The sequence below is a fragment of the Capricornis sumatraensis genome, chromosome 14 (genome assembly GCF_032405125.1).
Source record: "Capricornis sumatraensis isolate serow.1 chromosome 14, serow.2, whole genome shotgun sequence".
Taxonomy (NCBI): Eukaryota; Metazoa; Chordata; class Mammalia; order Artiodactyla; family Bovidae; genus Capricornis; species Capricornis sumatraensis.
In genome coordinates, this window is record NC_091082.1 from 46233722 (window position 1) to 46251280 (window position 17559).

At 41.7% G+C, this 17559-nt stretch overlaps 1 protein-coding gene across 1 annotated transcript in view; it reads left to right on the forward strand.

The window, feature by feature from the left end:
* FMO1 (flavin containing dimethylaniline monoxygenase 1) overlaps window positions 1-8121 on the forward strand; it is a 38915-nt gene extending 30794 nt beyond the window's left edge. Inside the window, exons 6-9 of the mRNA XM_068985596.1 lie at window positions 2515-2714; window positions 4471-4826; window positions 5496-5568; window positions 7353-8121. Of these exons, the coding sequence (XP_068841697.1) occupies window positions 2515-2714; window positions 4471-4826; window positions 5496-5568; window positions 7353-7695 (972 nt within the window). The 3' untranslated portion in view covers window positions 7696-8121. The remainder of the gene's footprint in view (window positions 1-2514; window positions 2715-4470; window positions 4827-5495; window positions 5569-7352) is intronic.
* Window positions 8122-17559: the final 9438 nt, after the last annotated feature.

Consider the following 17559-nt stretch of genomic DNA (forward strand, 5'->3'; position numbering starts at 1 on the left):
AAGAAGCTGAAACCCAGAGTTAAACAAGCTGCCTAAAGGCACACCACCAGCAGCTGGTAGAGCCAGTCCTCAAGCCCAAGTCTCTTCCATTCAAAGCCCCTGTTCCTAATTCTGCCTCAAGTGCCTGTACTCCTATCCCAGTCCATCCCCCTAAAACATGACAATCCATCCAGATCCCCAACCACCAACAAACAAATCCTCTGAAAAGACTGCTCTCCTTATGGCACTCATGTTAAAAAATACTAACAACTCCTACTTACCTAAAAAAAAGAAAAAATCATAAATTACAGGGCTCTCTATCACCGGTCCAGATCTGCCATTTTAACTTTATCCTGTGCTACTTTCCCACATGATCATCAACTGAAAGCTGACTGGTCTCCTCTGTGACCTTTCCCACCCCCAAGCTTCCATTTTCGCCTTCATCCACACCATAGCCCTCCCTTCTGCAGTGCCCTTTTCTCTTTTATTACAATTTACACTTATGTTCCCAGATACCTCTACCCAACACAAAATCATCTCTCCAGTATGAATTTATGTAATAATTGAAATTTACACTCCTCAGATGGCACTTTTATTTCTTGGTGTTGCTCATTACCTTTTATGAGGTGTCTCAGTTGGCGCTAGTGGTAAAGAACCTGCCTGCCAAATGCAAAGACTTATGAAACACAGGCTCAGTCTCTGAGTTGGGAAAATCCCCTGGAGGAGGGAATGGCAACCCCCTCAAGTATTCTTCCCTGGAGAATCCACATGGATGGAGGAGCCTGGCGGACTACAGTCCATAGGGTCGCACAGAGTCAGACATGATTGAAGCAACTTAGCGCGGCACAGCAATTACCTTTTATATATAGGTAAAATATATAGTATGTATTATTTATAGTATGTATTTTCTTTCCAACTATGCTATAAACTCATTGAAAGCCATTCAGGCAACAAATCAATATTAGTTGTTGAATTCTGCTATACCAAATGTTGTGCCAGGCATGGAGGCTACACGGGAGAACAGAATAATCAAACAGGATTCCTGCTGTCATAGATGGCATAGTCATGGGGAAAACAGATGCCAAGTAAAGAAGTGTGAATAATTAGATCAATAATTGCAAGAATGAGGTATGAGGAAATTGGTACGAGGAAAAACAATTGGGAGTGTGTTCCTTTCTGGAACTTTAAGGAAAGAACTCGATGATTGGTTGACTGATTTGGAGAAACTTAGCAATTTGGTAGAGTTATGCCAAAGGAAGGGAAAGGAGGTTCTGAAGCAAAAATCAGCACAGGCCCATTCACAATGACCACCACATGTGAGTCATACATTACTACTTCTATTTCTCTAACCACTGGAAATTTCTTCAATCTGAAAACATGCTTTGGCACACACCATTTCTATATTGACAAAGAAACTCCCCTTGTTTCAGAATATAATTCATTTCTACCAAAATATCATATCTGATTCTGCATCATGATGAAGAAAGGCAGGTGCAAATATGTCTAATGTCAGAATTACTGATGTGCTCGTAATTCTTGCCACCATAAGGCTCCATCATATTATTAGGCTTCCCTGGTGGCTCAGATGGTAAACAATCTGCCTGCAATGCAGGAGATGCAGGTTCTGTCTCTGGGTGGGGAAAATCCCCTGGAGAAGGGAATGGCTACCCACTCCAGTATTATCAAGTCAAACAAAACGTATCATAAAAACACTAACACTCCAGCTATAGCCACCATGCCCCAGTTTATTGGAAGAAAACCAGGCATTAAACCAGTTGTTTTGTATTTGCAAAGCAACAGATCAGTTGACTAAATTTTTCAACTTTTAATAAGTTATACAGACAACTTGTTGTATAGGTTCCAAAGCAACTATTAGTTTAATGAACTATGTCAGCTGGTAAACTCAAATAGTTAAATAATCTGTTTTTTAAAAATCCACTAAAACTAGTTGTATTACTGAATTTTACTGTCAGTTCTAACAATGTTTATGTTGAAACTCTTTGCAGACATCTTTTTTTTTTTTAAGCTGCACTGCACAGCATGTGGTATCTTAGTTCCCTGGATAAATCTCATGCTTCCTGCATGGGTTTGATCCAGAAAGGCAGAGTCTTAAGCACTGGACCACCAGGGAAGTCCCTGCAGACAAGTTTCAGTTGCATCCTTGCCCTGCTCTTGTTTATAGTCACTAGCATACAAAGTTGTTATCACCTGTTCACTATCTTCTCACATGAGATTCCAAGTTCCTATGGCCAACCACAATATATAATTCACCATGGTGTCTAGCACTGAGCCTGGCAGATAAAAAGTGCTCAGTAATATGTGCTAAGGCATTTTAATACTCTAGATACTCAAACCATTATCTCAAAAGAATAACTTTAAAGTGGGAGTTAGAGAAGCCAAAACTGTCTTGTCAGGGAGGTATTTTGGGGGTGGCTGGCTATTTGGTGCCTTTCAATTCATGAAATTTCTCTCATCTCTGACAGAACCAGCCCTGTTCACTGTGTCAAACTGAGTGACCTCTTTGATTGCTTCTAGGTGTTCCTCAGCACCACCAGAGGGGCATGGGTGATCAGCCGTGTCTTTGACTCAGGGTACCCATGGGACATGGTTTTCATGACACGATTTCAGAACACGTTCAGAAATTCTCTTCCAACTCCTATTGTGAATTGGTTGATAGCAAGAAGGATGAACAGCTGGTTCAATCATGCAAATTACGGCTTGATACCAGAAGACAGGTAAATACGGAGGGTCTGGGGAAGGCTGTTAGGGAGAAGGGGCGTTGGTCCTTCCAGCAACCATAATACAGCAACAAGACTGAGTATGAAGGAAAACGTCATATGAATTACTTAGTCATAATGGCTAACTGTTTTTAGTGCTTGGTAAGTAGAATTATGTGATACATAACTGTCAACAACCCTTTAAAGTAAGCCATATAACCTCCCTTTCAGAGTGGGTATACTAAGACTTAGGGAAGTTCAGTCACTTGGCCAAGTTAATCTAGTACCAAGCAGACTCTGTGACCTTGGCAAGTTACATAAACATTAGTTGCATCAATCAAAAGAGAAAAATTTGTCTATGACTCTTCCAACAAAAGCAACACATTTGCCTATTTCACAGTGTGGGAAAAATTTAATCCTTCACCATCTTTCAAAGGACAGTGCCTTCTTCCCCTTGTCAAGATGACCTTGATTTCAGTCTTGTCCTTTCAGTTACAACACGTTGCTTAGCCCATTAATGAGAACCAGTGGTTTTATTTTACTTCCTCATTCATTGACTCTGTACATTGATATTCCATTGCCTGGGTAGCACCACAGCCTGGAGATCCTGTCTGATCTTCCCCCAGATTCCACGCTGGACCAGGATGGATCAGGTGGCACCCAAGCCGCCAGGGTTGGCAGGCAGCCCCCTTCCTGCTACATGTGCTTCATTCCTCTGGTCTCTTCATCCTTCTCTCATATACCTTCCTCTCTCCCTGCTCTTCTAGTCCTGCTATTGTCTCCATTTTTTCCTTTCTTACCTACCCTCTTCTGTTGCCTAACTCCAGGTCCCCTAGGAGTTTTAAACTTCACCAGAGCCTTTCCTACCATAAGCTTGATTTAGCCTAAATGGCCACTCGAAAAGACTTTATTTAATCCCACAAAGCCTAGAAAATGTAAAAGAAGATGAGGAATTATAATATCTTCCCTGGTAGATTTAGCTAATCCTTTTTCATTTCCAAAGTTCTTAGAAATACACTATTTCATATGTTCTTCATCCTACCCAATCAACTAACAAGGATGGCAAGTATTAGCATCCCTATTTTACAGGTGAATAAAAGAAAGCCTACAAAGATGAAATGGTTTTCCCAAGCTCTGTTAAGTATAAACATTTGGACACAAAGCCACCCTAACTACCTCCTGCTCCAGAGCTCCCTCCATTTTATCACATTGTCTGTTTCTGTGCATTTGCCATAAGCCCAAAATGACTCAGCTTACTTAAAATCATCTTGCATAGCATTTGCTTTGTGATTCCAAAGACACAGCCAGAAAAGGGTGATTCCAAAGGCATAGCCAGAAAAAGCTAATTCTGCCCTGGTTCCTTTTAAACACATGCAAGTTTTCCTTGTACAATTGCTTCTGAGGAGGAAAGAGTTTCTAGCATTTCTCAGCAGATAGAGAAGTCCCTGGTTTCCCTTGTGGTTCTTCAGCATTCAGCTATCTCTAAAATGACAGGGATAGCTGACTGCTAGAATTCAGCAGGAGAAGGAGAGTTAGAGAAAACTCTGACCTCCTTCTCCCCAGGCTTCTAAATTCTTGTAAATAGTAAGCATGGTTCCATCATCCCTCTTGGTCATTCATGAATCCACTCCCACAGAGGTAATTTCCCACAGCACTGTTACCTCCTGCCTAGCTGAGGGGCGAGACACAGAATGAAGAGGAGAAGGGGAGGAGGAGAGAGGGCTGGCTGCATCAGTCCCTGGCAGATCTCTTCCTTGTCCATTTTAATGTCTAGGGTACAGCTAAGAGAGCCTGTGCTAAATGACGAGCTCCCAGGCCGTATCATCACTGGGAAAGTACTCATCAAGCCAAGAATTAAGGAAGTGAAGGAAAACTCTGTCGTATTTAGCAACACCCCAAAGGAAGAGCCCATCGATATCATTGTTTTTGCCACTGGATACACTTTTGATTTCCCCTTCCTTGACGAGACTGTAGTGAAAGTTGAAGATGGCCAGGCATCGCTATACAAGTACATCTTTCCTGCACATCTGCCAAAGCCAACCCTGGCTGTCATTGGTCTCATCAAACCCTTGGGCTCCTTACTACCCACAGGGGATACGCAAGCTCGATGGGCTGTTCGGGTCCTGAAAGGTAAGTGTATAAGAAATAGGAGAACATGGGAATTCCCTGGCAGTCCAGAGGTTATGACTCCACATTTCACAGTGGAGGGCTCAGGTTCAATCCCTGGTTGGGAAACTAACATCTCACAAGCCACATGGTGTGGCCAAAGTAAAATAAATTAATTTTAAAAAAAGAAATAATAGAATATATGTGTTCAGTTTACCATGTTATTTTAGATACTGGAAATTTTGACTTTTCCCACCTCCCATCTAAAATAATAGAATTTTTAAAGCAAATCCATCTATTGTTCACTGAATTACAATATCATAATGAATTTGTGCCAGTACAAGCACAGAAGATAAATCATGGATCAAAAAATATCAGCTGCTATTCTGACTGAATCAACTGGTTCAATTAACATTTTAACATTTTAAAAGCTCAATCAACTGAATGACAAATTCAGCCAAGCCAGTTGTGAGGTTCTGCAACATCAAATAAGTAGTGAGGGGATTTGATTCTTATCTCTTCAGCTGGTGGCATAATCACCAGGAGTTAACATTACTCTGCTGACATTTCTGCCAAAAGAATAGATGACTAGCTGGGTACTAGAAATAAAAGATGTGCAGCAGTAAAGCATCTTTGCCTGCTAAGTAAGCACTGAAGTTACATTGCATTTTTGTTTATTTGTTTGCTTTATAGGTGTGATTAAGTTACCACCATCAAGCATAATGATCGAGGAAGTTAATGAAAGGAAAAAAAACAAGCCCAGTGGGTAAGTTAAATGCTATGCATTCTTTTTGAATCATAACTAAAACTGGTAAAGCAAGAGCAAAGAATGGTGCGAGTTACACTGGAGAAAAAAGAAGGGGCTAGGACTCAAAAGAGGGGAAAAAAAAGACTAAGCTAGCCTGTTTAAGGAAAGAAAGGAAAAGGAAACTGAGGTTTTACTGTCCTAAACCATCACTTTAGACCATGGTCATCTAGCACGACTTGGAGACATGGAGTTTATATTCTAAACCAAATGTAATTAATCCTCATCTACCAGATATTACTCTATACTTCTATCCATAATCAGGAGGCAAACTGTTGTGTTTATCCACTCTGACACCAAAGGGTCTGCTCATTCACTCATTTCAGCAAATCTATGTTCAGCTCTCCTGTTTTTATTCAGACGGCCACTCTAGAACAGGAGTCAAAACAGGGCCAATGGACCAAATCGGCCAACCACCTATTTTCCTATTTTAAATCATTGGAAAGAAGATTTTATGATACGTGCAAATTATGTACAATTCAGATCACTGTGGCCATAAGTAAAGCTTTATTAGCACACAGCCCCGCTCAAGTTTGGGCTTCCCTGGTGGCTCACTGGTAAAGAATCTGCCTGCCATTATGGAAGACACAGGTTTTATCCCTGGGTGGGGAAGATCCCCTGGAGAAGGAAATGGCCACCCACTCCAGAATTCTTGTCTGGGAAATCCAATGGACAGAGGAGCCTGGCAGGTTACAGTCCATCGGGTTACAAAGAGTCAGACACTCTTTGACTGACTGAGCAGACTCAATTTATGTATTGTTTAAGACTGTTTTCATGTTAGGACAGCAAAGTTGACCAGCTGAGGTAGAGACTGTAACATGGCCCTTGTAAACCTTAAGTATTTAGCATCTAGTCTTCTGCAGAAAAACTTTGTTGGCCCTTCTCCAGAGAGAGGTCTCCACTTGCGTTCCGCTTTTTGGCTACCACGAAGGGCCAGGACAGTGGAAGGCAGATGGCCAGCTAGGGGGACTCTTGCTTTCCCCAACTCCTAATCCTAAAGCACCTCTGATTTTCTCTGTGTTACTGTTGATGTTTCAGACTTTGACATATATTTTTCACTTGGGAAAAAGAAGGGGTTTGTAGCCGAGAAAAAAGTCTTAAAATCACTGCATTGAAGAAACACTTTTCTCCTTCATATATATTTCCAAACTTCAAATGTTGTTGTATCCTTGTCAAAGTCCTAAATCCCAAAATTATAAAAGCACTTTCAGTGTCTCTCAACCTGGGATATGATTTGATCTCCATTATGCAATTCTAGTATAACATAAATCACTAATTAGAACTACATGAAGCAAAAGCTTTTGTCACTTTGGTCAGTCAAGGGATTAATTAATTAAGGATTAATACCAGCATTACACAGAATTTCACCCTACTGAGTTGTGTGATTTTTCACATTATACAAATCAAGCAATAATTGAGTTTCAGGAAGATGTAGAAATAGTAAAATTATGTAAAACCTTTTTTTCTAGAAATTGCTTATCATTTGACAATAGGACTAAAGTAATACTCGATTCATTATCAGCATTTGATGAACCATGTGTACAGAGTGTTTTTTCAAAGGATCTGTCTTGTATTTAAACAATACCATGAGACCATTAGACAGCTATGGGCATGGAGGGAAGAATACAGAAACCAGTTCAAATTGTGTAGCCTCATTGTTTATTTCTGGCACTTTTACTTGTTCTAAGGTTACCATTATTTAATCTTTTTGTTTTCCCCTTTATCCCAATCTTCCTTTTATAAAGGTTTGGCTTGTATTACTGCAAAGCTTTGGAAACCGATTATATCACATATGTAGATGAACTCCTGACCGCTATCAATGCAAAGCCCAACTTGTTCTCTCTGCTCCTGACGGATCCACGCCTGGCTTTGGCCATCTTCTTTGGCCCATGCACACCATACCAGTTCCGTTTGACTGGTCCAGGGAAATGGGAAGGAGCCCGAAATGCTATCATGACCCAGTGGGACCGAACATTCAAGGCCACCAAAACTCGAATTGTACAAGAATCCCCGTCTCTCTTTGCAAGCTTACTTAAACTCTTCAGCTTTCTAGCTTTGCTTGTGGCCATTTTCCTGATTTTCCTATAAATAAAAAATTACCTAAATAAACTATCAAATGCACGGAGTAGATGGACAGCGATCTGGTTCCCCCACTGCAACAGCTTTGCCTTCATGACTATAATATATATCTGAGCAATGAAAGCCACCCCTTCCCCTTCCCTGGCTGGCTCGAGGGCCCACTAGTATTCCTGAGTGTCTCCCAGCTCCACCTGCTTCTAACGCTATAGAAAGATAACCAAGATTTCTGTGCATTTGAAGGCTGCTGGAAGGTTCAAGGTTCATTTTAGAGGAGAGAACTGCCTCAGACACCACTCTGAGCAATTAGACCTCTTTCCTATGTTCATAGATCTCAGTTAAAACTCAATATTTCATGGAAGAAATACTAACTGGTTGTACTAAAATGGCACTCTTATGGTATCAGCTGATTAAAAATAAAAAGAAAGAAAAAGCCTAGGATTATTTTTGAGTGGTCTTTAATTCTCTTTTTAAGAGTTGGGGAAAAGAGAGAAGGGGATGAGAAGCCCATTAATAAAGACCATAAAAGGATGGGAGGTGTCAACGACTTGGTTGGAGTGTTTCTAAAGGAATGTACCTGCCTAGAAGTGCCCATCCCCCTAGAATGCACTCTTCAACCAAACAGAGTCTCCAGCTGACATAAGAGCAAACCCAATCAGATCTATTCCACGGAAAGCAGCCACCTCCACCACCCACTCTTGGAACCGGCCTCCAGCACCCAAAGGAAAAACACCTTCCACTCACATACACCTTTATAACTCTGCTTAAAGAGGCAAACGGCTGCCTCTTCTATGAGTCAACCAAATCCAGTTGGAAAAGACAGAGCTGAGACGTCTTTCACAGAGAGATAATAGAAGAAAAGCTAGGAAAAGAAGAGCAAAGGCAAACACCATGTGAAAAGCAGTTTCTGACCAAGCTATACCAACGCTGGATCCTCTCTCACAGTGAAACTTTGAGAATGTGACTCAGCCAGAAAAGGTGTTGCCTTCCCATCATCTCACTGAGGGGCTTAGATGGCAAACTTCACCTCACAGAGAGGCCCATGGTTTGCACACTTGAGGAAATGCGAAGCCTACAGAATCAGGAAGCTGTGTAGGTCAGAAAAGATCTAGTTTGTGGCTCCTCCACTCTGGTCTGCTCTTGCAGCTCCTCTTTTTTCTTCCATTTTTTAACACTTCTAACCTATTTCACTTCTTAACATATATGATATTGTGATGTGCAATAACAACTGTATATTTGGTCTTCCTCATTTCCAGCACAGAACTCCTAAGACTCCTGAAATCTCCTAAGTGATGAGAACATAAAGATATCTTTTGTTAATGAGGTGACTTTTGGAAAACACCTAAAGATGGGGGCCAATCACCAGAAGAACCATCCATGTGATTAGAGGATTGGAACTTTCCTTCCCACCCCTTTGATCTGTGGGGAGGGGAGAGGCAGGCTGGAGGCTGAATCAATAACCAATGGCTAGTGACTTAATCAATCATGTCTATGTAATGAAACCTCTGTAAAAACCAAAAAGGATGAGGTTCAGAGAGCTTCTGAGTTGGTGAACACACAGAGATTCAGGCAGAGTGGCGCCCTTGAGAGGACATAGAAATTCCATTCCCTTCCCACCTATCTTGCCCTGTGTTTCTCTTCTATCTGGCTATTCCTAAATTATATCATCCTTTTATAATAAACTAGTAATCTATTAAATAGAATGCTTCTCTGAGTTCTGGGAGCCAAACTAGTTCACAAAAGCACTGATTATTTTAGCAAATTGGTTGAACCCAATTAGGGCCTCATTGAAACTTCCTACCTACAACTGGTTCTCAGACGCACAGGTGACAACCTGGGCTCATGATTGACATCTGAAGAGAAAGCAATCTTGTAGGACCAAGCCTTTAATGTGTAGAACCTGATACTATCTCTAGGTAGATAGTGTCAGAATCGAGTTCAACTGTAGGAAACCCAGCTGGTCTCCAAGAACTGCTCAATGGTGTGGAGGGAAACACACACACACACATTGGAATTGGAAGCAGAGCATTTAATATAGGAACTCATAGTGAAAAATTGCTCTGCTGAATATAATAGAAATGACTTTGGGAAATGCTTTTCTCTCCTGTGAAGCAGAGCTGACACTTTAGCATTCCTCATAAAGTTGGCTGGGAAAGTTGGGTACCCAGGATGAAGCATGGCAAGGTAAACTATCTGGGCAACCATGGGGCAAACTATGGGAACACAAGCTGGAGCCTGAATCTAATCTCATCTGCTGCACACCCTGTGCCAAGAGACTGAATACCCAAATAGAATATTGCCAAACCATTTACAACAATAGAACTCTGACCCATAATCTCTGCAACTATCAGATTAGAACATTCAGGACCAAGACTTTGTCAATAAGTGCCAGCTTCTCTAACTCTTGCCCTAGTTCCAACTCAGGAACAACAAAGAAAATCAAATATAATCCCCAAACACAGGCACATGTGATGCCTTGCTTCTCATTAACCCACCTCTGTTGGAGATTACGAGTGAAATGACACAAAACAAGACACACACACACAAGAGACAGATGATACACACACTCCAGCCAGAGGAACAGAACTGCGCAAACTATTTGTGCTTTATTATTATAAAGCCCCCCTAGGCAGAATTCCAGACTGCATGAATAAGCCTTTTCAGTACAGCGCAGGTGCATACATGTTATCGTACAGCAAGAGGGAGTGAAATTTCGGCCTACTGCAGAGTCTGTCCAGAGCCCTCATCACAAGAAGGAAATGTTCCCTCGTTTGCAAGGGACCATTAGTCTCAAGGCTCTGTCTGTCTCCTTGGCAGAACATCTTGTTTGTAAGCAGCACATAGAGGGGCTTTATAATAATAAAGCACGAACAGTTTGTGCAGTTCTGTTTCTCCGGCTGGAGTGTGTGTATCGTCTGTCTCTTGTGTGTGTGTGTCTTGTTTTGTGTCATTTCACTCGTAATTTCCAACACACCTCCACCTTTCCCATGCTAACAATCTCCAATAAGAGTATGTCTGATTATGTGAAGCACCTGATTTTGATAAAGGTCAGGACTGCTGACCCCCGCGTGACTCTGTATTCATCCCTATGTGTAACAAAAGGTATATAAGCAAACCCAAAAATAAAGAAATTGGATCAGTTTCCGGAAAAAAAAAAAAAAAGAGTATGTCTGAATCCCTCCCATTTTCTAATTTTTTAAAAAAAATTCCCCTTCTTGCCTCTGAATCTCTGCTAAATGTAATGACGGTAGCTGAGTTTCTTACTATGGCAAGCTCTGTCTTCATGGGGAGGTCAGTACTACACAATTTACCAAGAAACAGACAAGGAAATATCAGTTGATTACTCCAAGGTTGTTGTTGTTTGTGGTTTAGTTGCTAAGTCTTGTCCAGCTCTTTTGCAACCCCCTGGACTGTAGCCTGCCAGGCTCCTTTGTCTATGAGATTTCCCAGGCAAGAACACCCAAGTGGGTTGCCATTTCCTTCTCCAGGGGATCTTCCCAACCCAGGGATTGAACCCGTATATCCTACATTGGCAGGCGGATTCTTTATCACTGAGTCACCTGGGAAGCCCCTAGTCCAAGGCAACAGAGCTAATAAGTGGCTGAGTGAAGACATGGATCTGCAAAACATACATCCAGGGATCTTCTTAACTCCAGCAATTAAGCCTGTGGTTTCCAATGTACAAATGACTTCAGAATTCTTAATAGTGATAACATGAAAGTCATATTACAAGGATATTGCTCCATGAAAGCATCCATATGTCTCCCTTTCTCACTCTGCCTGAGTGTGTGTACAGACCTGCCTCTCTATCCAAGCACATCTGCCCTGCTGTGTCTTGGATTTTGCAGCTAATTTCCTCCATGTAGACCACTATGTTTCTGAATCTCCACATGCATCTTTTTCACTGTTCATCCCTCCCTCTTCTTCTCTGACCATGACTATTCTAGACCTACTCTGTGGCCATAGTGTAGAACAAGTTCAATAGGAAGAAGGGGTCTCCTTCCCCACCTTGGAATTAGTCCATAAATCATACTGGGAAACAGCTCAATTATAGGTATACAGAGTTTCCAAACAAGTCTCAGAATCAAAATTAGATAACCTTGAAAGGAGTGCTCTTGACAATGCTTACTCATTTATTTAACTGTGAAAGAAGAAAACAAATATTTATTGAGTACTGTTTATTTTTAAACTGTGAAATTCTACATCAGTTCAGTTTAGTCACTCAGTCATGTCCAACTCTTTGGAACCCCATGGGCTTTCCTGTCCATCACCAACTCCTGGAGCTTACTCAAACTCATGTCCATCAAGTGATGCCATCCAACCATCTCATCCTCTGTTGTCCCTTTCACCTCCTGCCTTCAATATTTCCCAGCATCAGGGTCTTTTCAAGTGAGTCACTTCTTCACATCAGGTGGCCAAAGTACTGGAACTTCAGCTTCAGCATCAGTTCTTCCAACGAATATTCAGGACTGATTTGCTTTAGGATAGACTGGTTGAATCTCCTTGCAGTCCAAGGGACTCTCAAGAGTCTTCTCCAACACCACAGTTCAAAAGCATCAATTCTTCAGTTCAGTTCAGTCACTCAGTCGTGCCCAACTCTTAGTGACCCCATGAACTGCAGCATGCCAGGCCTCCCTGTCCATCACCAACTCCTGGAGTCCACACAAACCCATGTCCATTGAGTCAGTGATGCCATCCAACCATCTCATCCTCTGTCGTCCCCTTCTCCTCCTGCCCTCAATCCCTCCAAACATCAGGGTCTTTTCCAATGAGTCAGCTCTTCGCATCAGGTGGCCAAAGTATTGGAGTTTCAGCTTCAACATCAGTCCTTCTAATGAACACCCAGAACTGATCTCCTTTAGGATGGGCTGGTTGGATCTCCTTGCAGTCCAAGGGACTCTCAGGAGTCTTCTCCAACACCACAGTTCAAAAGCTCAGCTTTCTTTATAGTCCAACTCTCACATCCATACATGACCAATGGAAAAACCATAGCCTTGACTAGATGGACCTCTGTTGACAAAGTGACGTCTCTGCTTTTTAATATACTGTCTAGGTTGGTCATAGCTTTCCTTCCAAGGAGTAAGCATCTTTTAATTTCATGGCTGCAGTCACCATCTGCAGTGATTTTGGAGCCCCCCCAAAATTCTACATAATTGCCAATTTAATTCTACATAATGACCTATTGAAATACATTTTTTTCAATTACTGATTGAAATACAACCCATGCATAAAAACAAATGAATTTAGTTACTGTTGCCCTAATAGTCCAGGAGCGAGCAAGGAGAATGAAGACATAACACGAAATCTGGTGCAATGGGTCAGGGGACCTGTAGCTTCTATTAGACTGATGTGCAGAGTCCACTCTGATTCCAGCTTTTATTCCTAATTGCTGACTACAAGATTTTCTCAGAACTTATCTTTCTCAAGATACATGCTGTGTTGTTGATCACCTACTCCTAAATGTCCTGGACTACACTGACATAGTCCAGATCTCCTTGTGTTTACCCCAGGCCGTTCCCTTCTGGGCTAGTCTTGGGAACAATTAGAAAGTAGGCAGTGTTCATGTCTGGCACCAACCCGGTGTTCCAACGTCCATGCTTTCAGGATCCTAGTCATACTCCCTTCTGGATCTGGCCTTGGGGTTTGTAACAAGGCGATTATTCTTAAGAAAAACATGAAAGATAATCATTAACATAATCTCTTAATATATGCTGTTTTGCCAGGTTCTATTTCTGTGAAATTTCTCAAGGCTGTGAAAGTACATTATTAGGAATTCCCACTACAAGTTAGGTCCCAGAAACCTAGCAAAAGGGAAAACATATTAAACACTTTGGCCTCCAGCACATCCTTTAAATCAGAAAGACTGGTAAGGCATTTCAACTCAAGGGTAATTTTACATTGTCAGAAATTCTTTTTAGTGTATACAAATAGTACCCCCTACCGCACTTATCTTTTTTTTACTGTCCAACACTCCAGATCTTTTAATACACCCCGCTGTAGGGGCTGCTTAGAGAACTGAAATTAGTGCAAAAGTCCTGCCATTTACTAGCTGTGTGAACCTGAGCAAGCAATGTACTTTTCTGAAGTTACAGTTTTCTTTCCTATTGCATAGAAGTTGTAACACATCCTACACTGTAGAGTCTCATAAGGATTATGAGTGTAATCCACCATTCCAGAAAGAATGAAGAGATGGAGTCAAAGCAAAAACAACACACAGTTGTGGATGTGACTGGTGATAGAAGCAAAGTCTGATGCTGTGAAGAGCAATATTGCATAAGAACCTGGAATGTTAGGTCCATGAATCAAGGCAAATTGTAACCAGCCAAACAGGAGATGGCAAGAGTGACATCAACATTTTAGGAATCAGTGAACTACAATGGACTGGAATAGGTGAATTTAACTCAGATGACCATTATATCTACTACCGTGGGCAAGAATACCTTAAAAGAAATGGAGTAGCTATCATAGTCAACAAAAGAGTCCGAAATGCAGTACTTGAATGCAATCTCAAAAACAACAGAATGATCTCTGTTGGTTTCCAAGGCAAGCCATTCAATATCACAGTAATCCAAGTCTATGACCCAACCAATAATGCTGAAGAAGCTGAAGTTGAACAGTTCTATGAAGACCTACAAGACCTTCTAGAACTAACACCCCCAAAAGATGTCCTTTTTATTATAGGAGACTGGAATGCAAAAGTAGGAAGTCAAGAAACACCAGGAGTAACAGGCAAATTTGGCTTTAGAGTACAGAATGAAGCAGGGCAAAGGCTAATAGAGTTTTGCCAAGAGAATGCATTGGTCACAGCAAACACCCTCTTCCAACAACACAAGAGAAGACTCTACACATGGACTTTACCAGATGGTCAACACTGAATCAGATTGATTATATTCTTTGCAGCCAAAGATGGAGAAGCTCTATACAGTCAGCAAAAACAATACTGGGAGCTGACTGTGGCTCAGATCATGAACTCCTTATTGCCAAATTCAGACTTAAATTGAAGAAAGTGGGGAAAACCACTAGACCATTCAGGTATGACCTAAATCAAATCCCTTACGCTTATACAGTAGAAGTGACAAATAGATTCAAGGGATTAGATCTGATAGACAGAGTGCCTGATGAACTATGGATGGAGGTTCGTGACATTGTACAGGAGGCAGGGGTCAAGACCATCCCCAAGAAAAAGAATGCAAAAAGGCAAAATGGTTGTCTGTGGAGTCCTTACAAACCGCTATGAAAAGAAGAGAAGTGAAAGGCAAAGGAGAAAAGGAAAGATATAAGCATCTGAATGCAGAGTTCCAAAGAATAGCAAGAAGAGATAAGAAAGCCTTCTTCCGTGACCAATGCAAAGAAATAGAGCTTATTTACTGTACCTAACGTACAGTAAATACTCATACAAAGGTAACTATTATTAAACTCACAGACTCTGTTCCTTATCTTCCCCCTTTCCTCACTGCCTAGTTCAGGCCCATTTCATTTCCTGTCTAGGTTACTGATTCCTGTTCCATTGGTCCCCCTGGCCCCATCTCCCCATGCCCTACCATAGAATAATGTGAGGGTCTCCCCATTCCCTGTAGTGATCTTTGTAAGAGGATATCAATTAAAGAGCTTCTGTGTTCTCCCAGTACTAGTGAAAGTCTCTCAGTCGTGTCCGCCTCTTCGTGACCCCATGGGCTGTAGCCCACCAGGCTCCTCTGTCCATGGGATTTCCCAGGCAAGATTACTGGAGTGGGTAGCCATTCCCTTCTCCAGGGGATCTTCCCAACCCAGGGACTGAACCCAGGTTTCCTGCATTGCAGGCAGATTCTTTACCATCTGAGGTACCAGGGAAGCCCAGTCTTAGTGCCCACTCCCAATCACTGACAGTTTCACATGAAAACTGTGACAACTGAGAAAAACAACACCCTCCACAGTTGTCCTGTCCTTAACACGATATATCATTATTTTAAAACAGTCTCTAACTTCAAAGCATTTTGATTTTTTTAAAAAGTCTACACTTAGTCCTTTCTTTAAAAAAAAAAAACTTGCTAGATAATTAAAAATAGATATCAAAATTTTAGGGCAAAAGGGAAAATATAATGAGACAACTAGCTTGTATCCATAGGATAAGACTACTGAGCACATTTTCCTACAGAGTAAAAGTTATACTATCTAACTATGTCATATTTTTATTTTTGACATCTGTTTTCATGGAAGTGCCAGCAGACTTATAAAGAGTGTAACTATGATCAGTCATAGCTGCTGCTGCTGCTGCTGCTAAGTCGCTTCAGTCGTGTCCAACTCTGTGCGACCCCATAGATGGCAGCCCACCAGGCTCCCCCATCCCTGGGATTCTTCAGGCAAGAACACTGGAGTGGGTTGCCATTTCCTTCTCCAATGCATGAAAGCGAAAAGTGAAAGTGAAGTCGCTCAGTCGTGTCCGACTCTTAGCGACCCCATGGACTGCAGCCTACCAGGCTCCTCCATCCATGGGATTTTCTCAGTCATAGCTAGATTAGTAAATAGTGAAGGAGCAAGAACAGTATGTGAATGGAGAAAGAAACTAAGCCTTGGATTTGCCTGGTGGCTCAGTGGATAAAAATCTGCCTGCCAATGCAGGGATCACGGGTTCACTCCCTGCTCCAGGAAGATTCCATGTGCCCCAGAGAAACTAAATCCACAAGCCACCACTACCGAGCCTGCACACCTAGAGCCTGAGCTCCGCAACAAGAGAAGCTACTGCAATGGGAAGTCCGTGCACCTTTGCTGGGTCCAGCACAGCAGCTAGGGATCGAAAGTGGTCAACGCACAGTTTAGGAAAAAGAAACTAGTGACAGAATTAAAGTTTTAAAGATGGGAACGAGCAACTAAAGACCTCTTGGGTCAAGAGCCCTGTTCCTCAGAGCCACATCACTTTTACTTAGTGTCTTGGCAAGCAGAAAGCGTCTGTTGTGTTATGATGAAGTCAGCCTCCTGTGTCCCCAGTCAGGACTACCATTTTATTAATTACTTTAAACTATCTTTGTTATTTTCTTGTACAAGGGCTATCACCTAGCTGTAGGTCATAGACCCGCATATGCCTTGGGGAAACATCTTAGTGTGTGCACAGGCAGTGTTCTGAACTGGTGCTGACCTGGCGTTCCAAGGTCCACACTATGTTCTTCCTTAGCTTAGCAGGGCATGACCACTCCAACTGATCAACCCAATGTACTTTTATTTGGGTTATGCTCTATTGCTATTAATTTTGCTTTTATTCTGTTCCCATGGTGACTTTCTCATGGCTTAGCCAGAGCAACAGGTGGCTATTAACCCCTGTGCACCACAACAAAGAGTAGCCCCTGCTCATCACAACCAGAGAAAGCCCACACAACAAAAGCAACAAAGACCCACACAGCCAAAAATAAAAGAATAAAATAAAATAAATTTTAAAAGAATCTAACCCTCAACATCAGCAGAGGAGGATACATCACCAAAATTCTCTCCTGTAAAAGCTATCCTACAAAATCTAGACAAAAGGAGACATCTCAGAACATTAGAGGAGAGTGGTGATTGTGAAATGTAAATGATATTAAACATAGGTTGGGGCAACTTGGTAGTGTTCACCAAAATGTTAAATGCACATATTCTTTGGCACAGCAATGATTCATCTTAGACTCTATCTATAGAAATGGTCATGTGTACAAAGACATTTATTGCATTGCTTGTAACAATGACAAAGAGAAATAGTGTTGGCAGTGGAGTGGTTAAATAAATTGGGGTGCATCCTAACTGCAAGAAACAGAAACTCAACTCCAACCGGCATAACAAGAAAACATCGTGGCTCATCTAACTGGAGTCCAGAGGTAACGTGGGCTTCACAAACCAGTGGCTCTAGTGCCATTTCTCCACAGTTTCCTT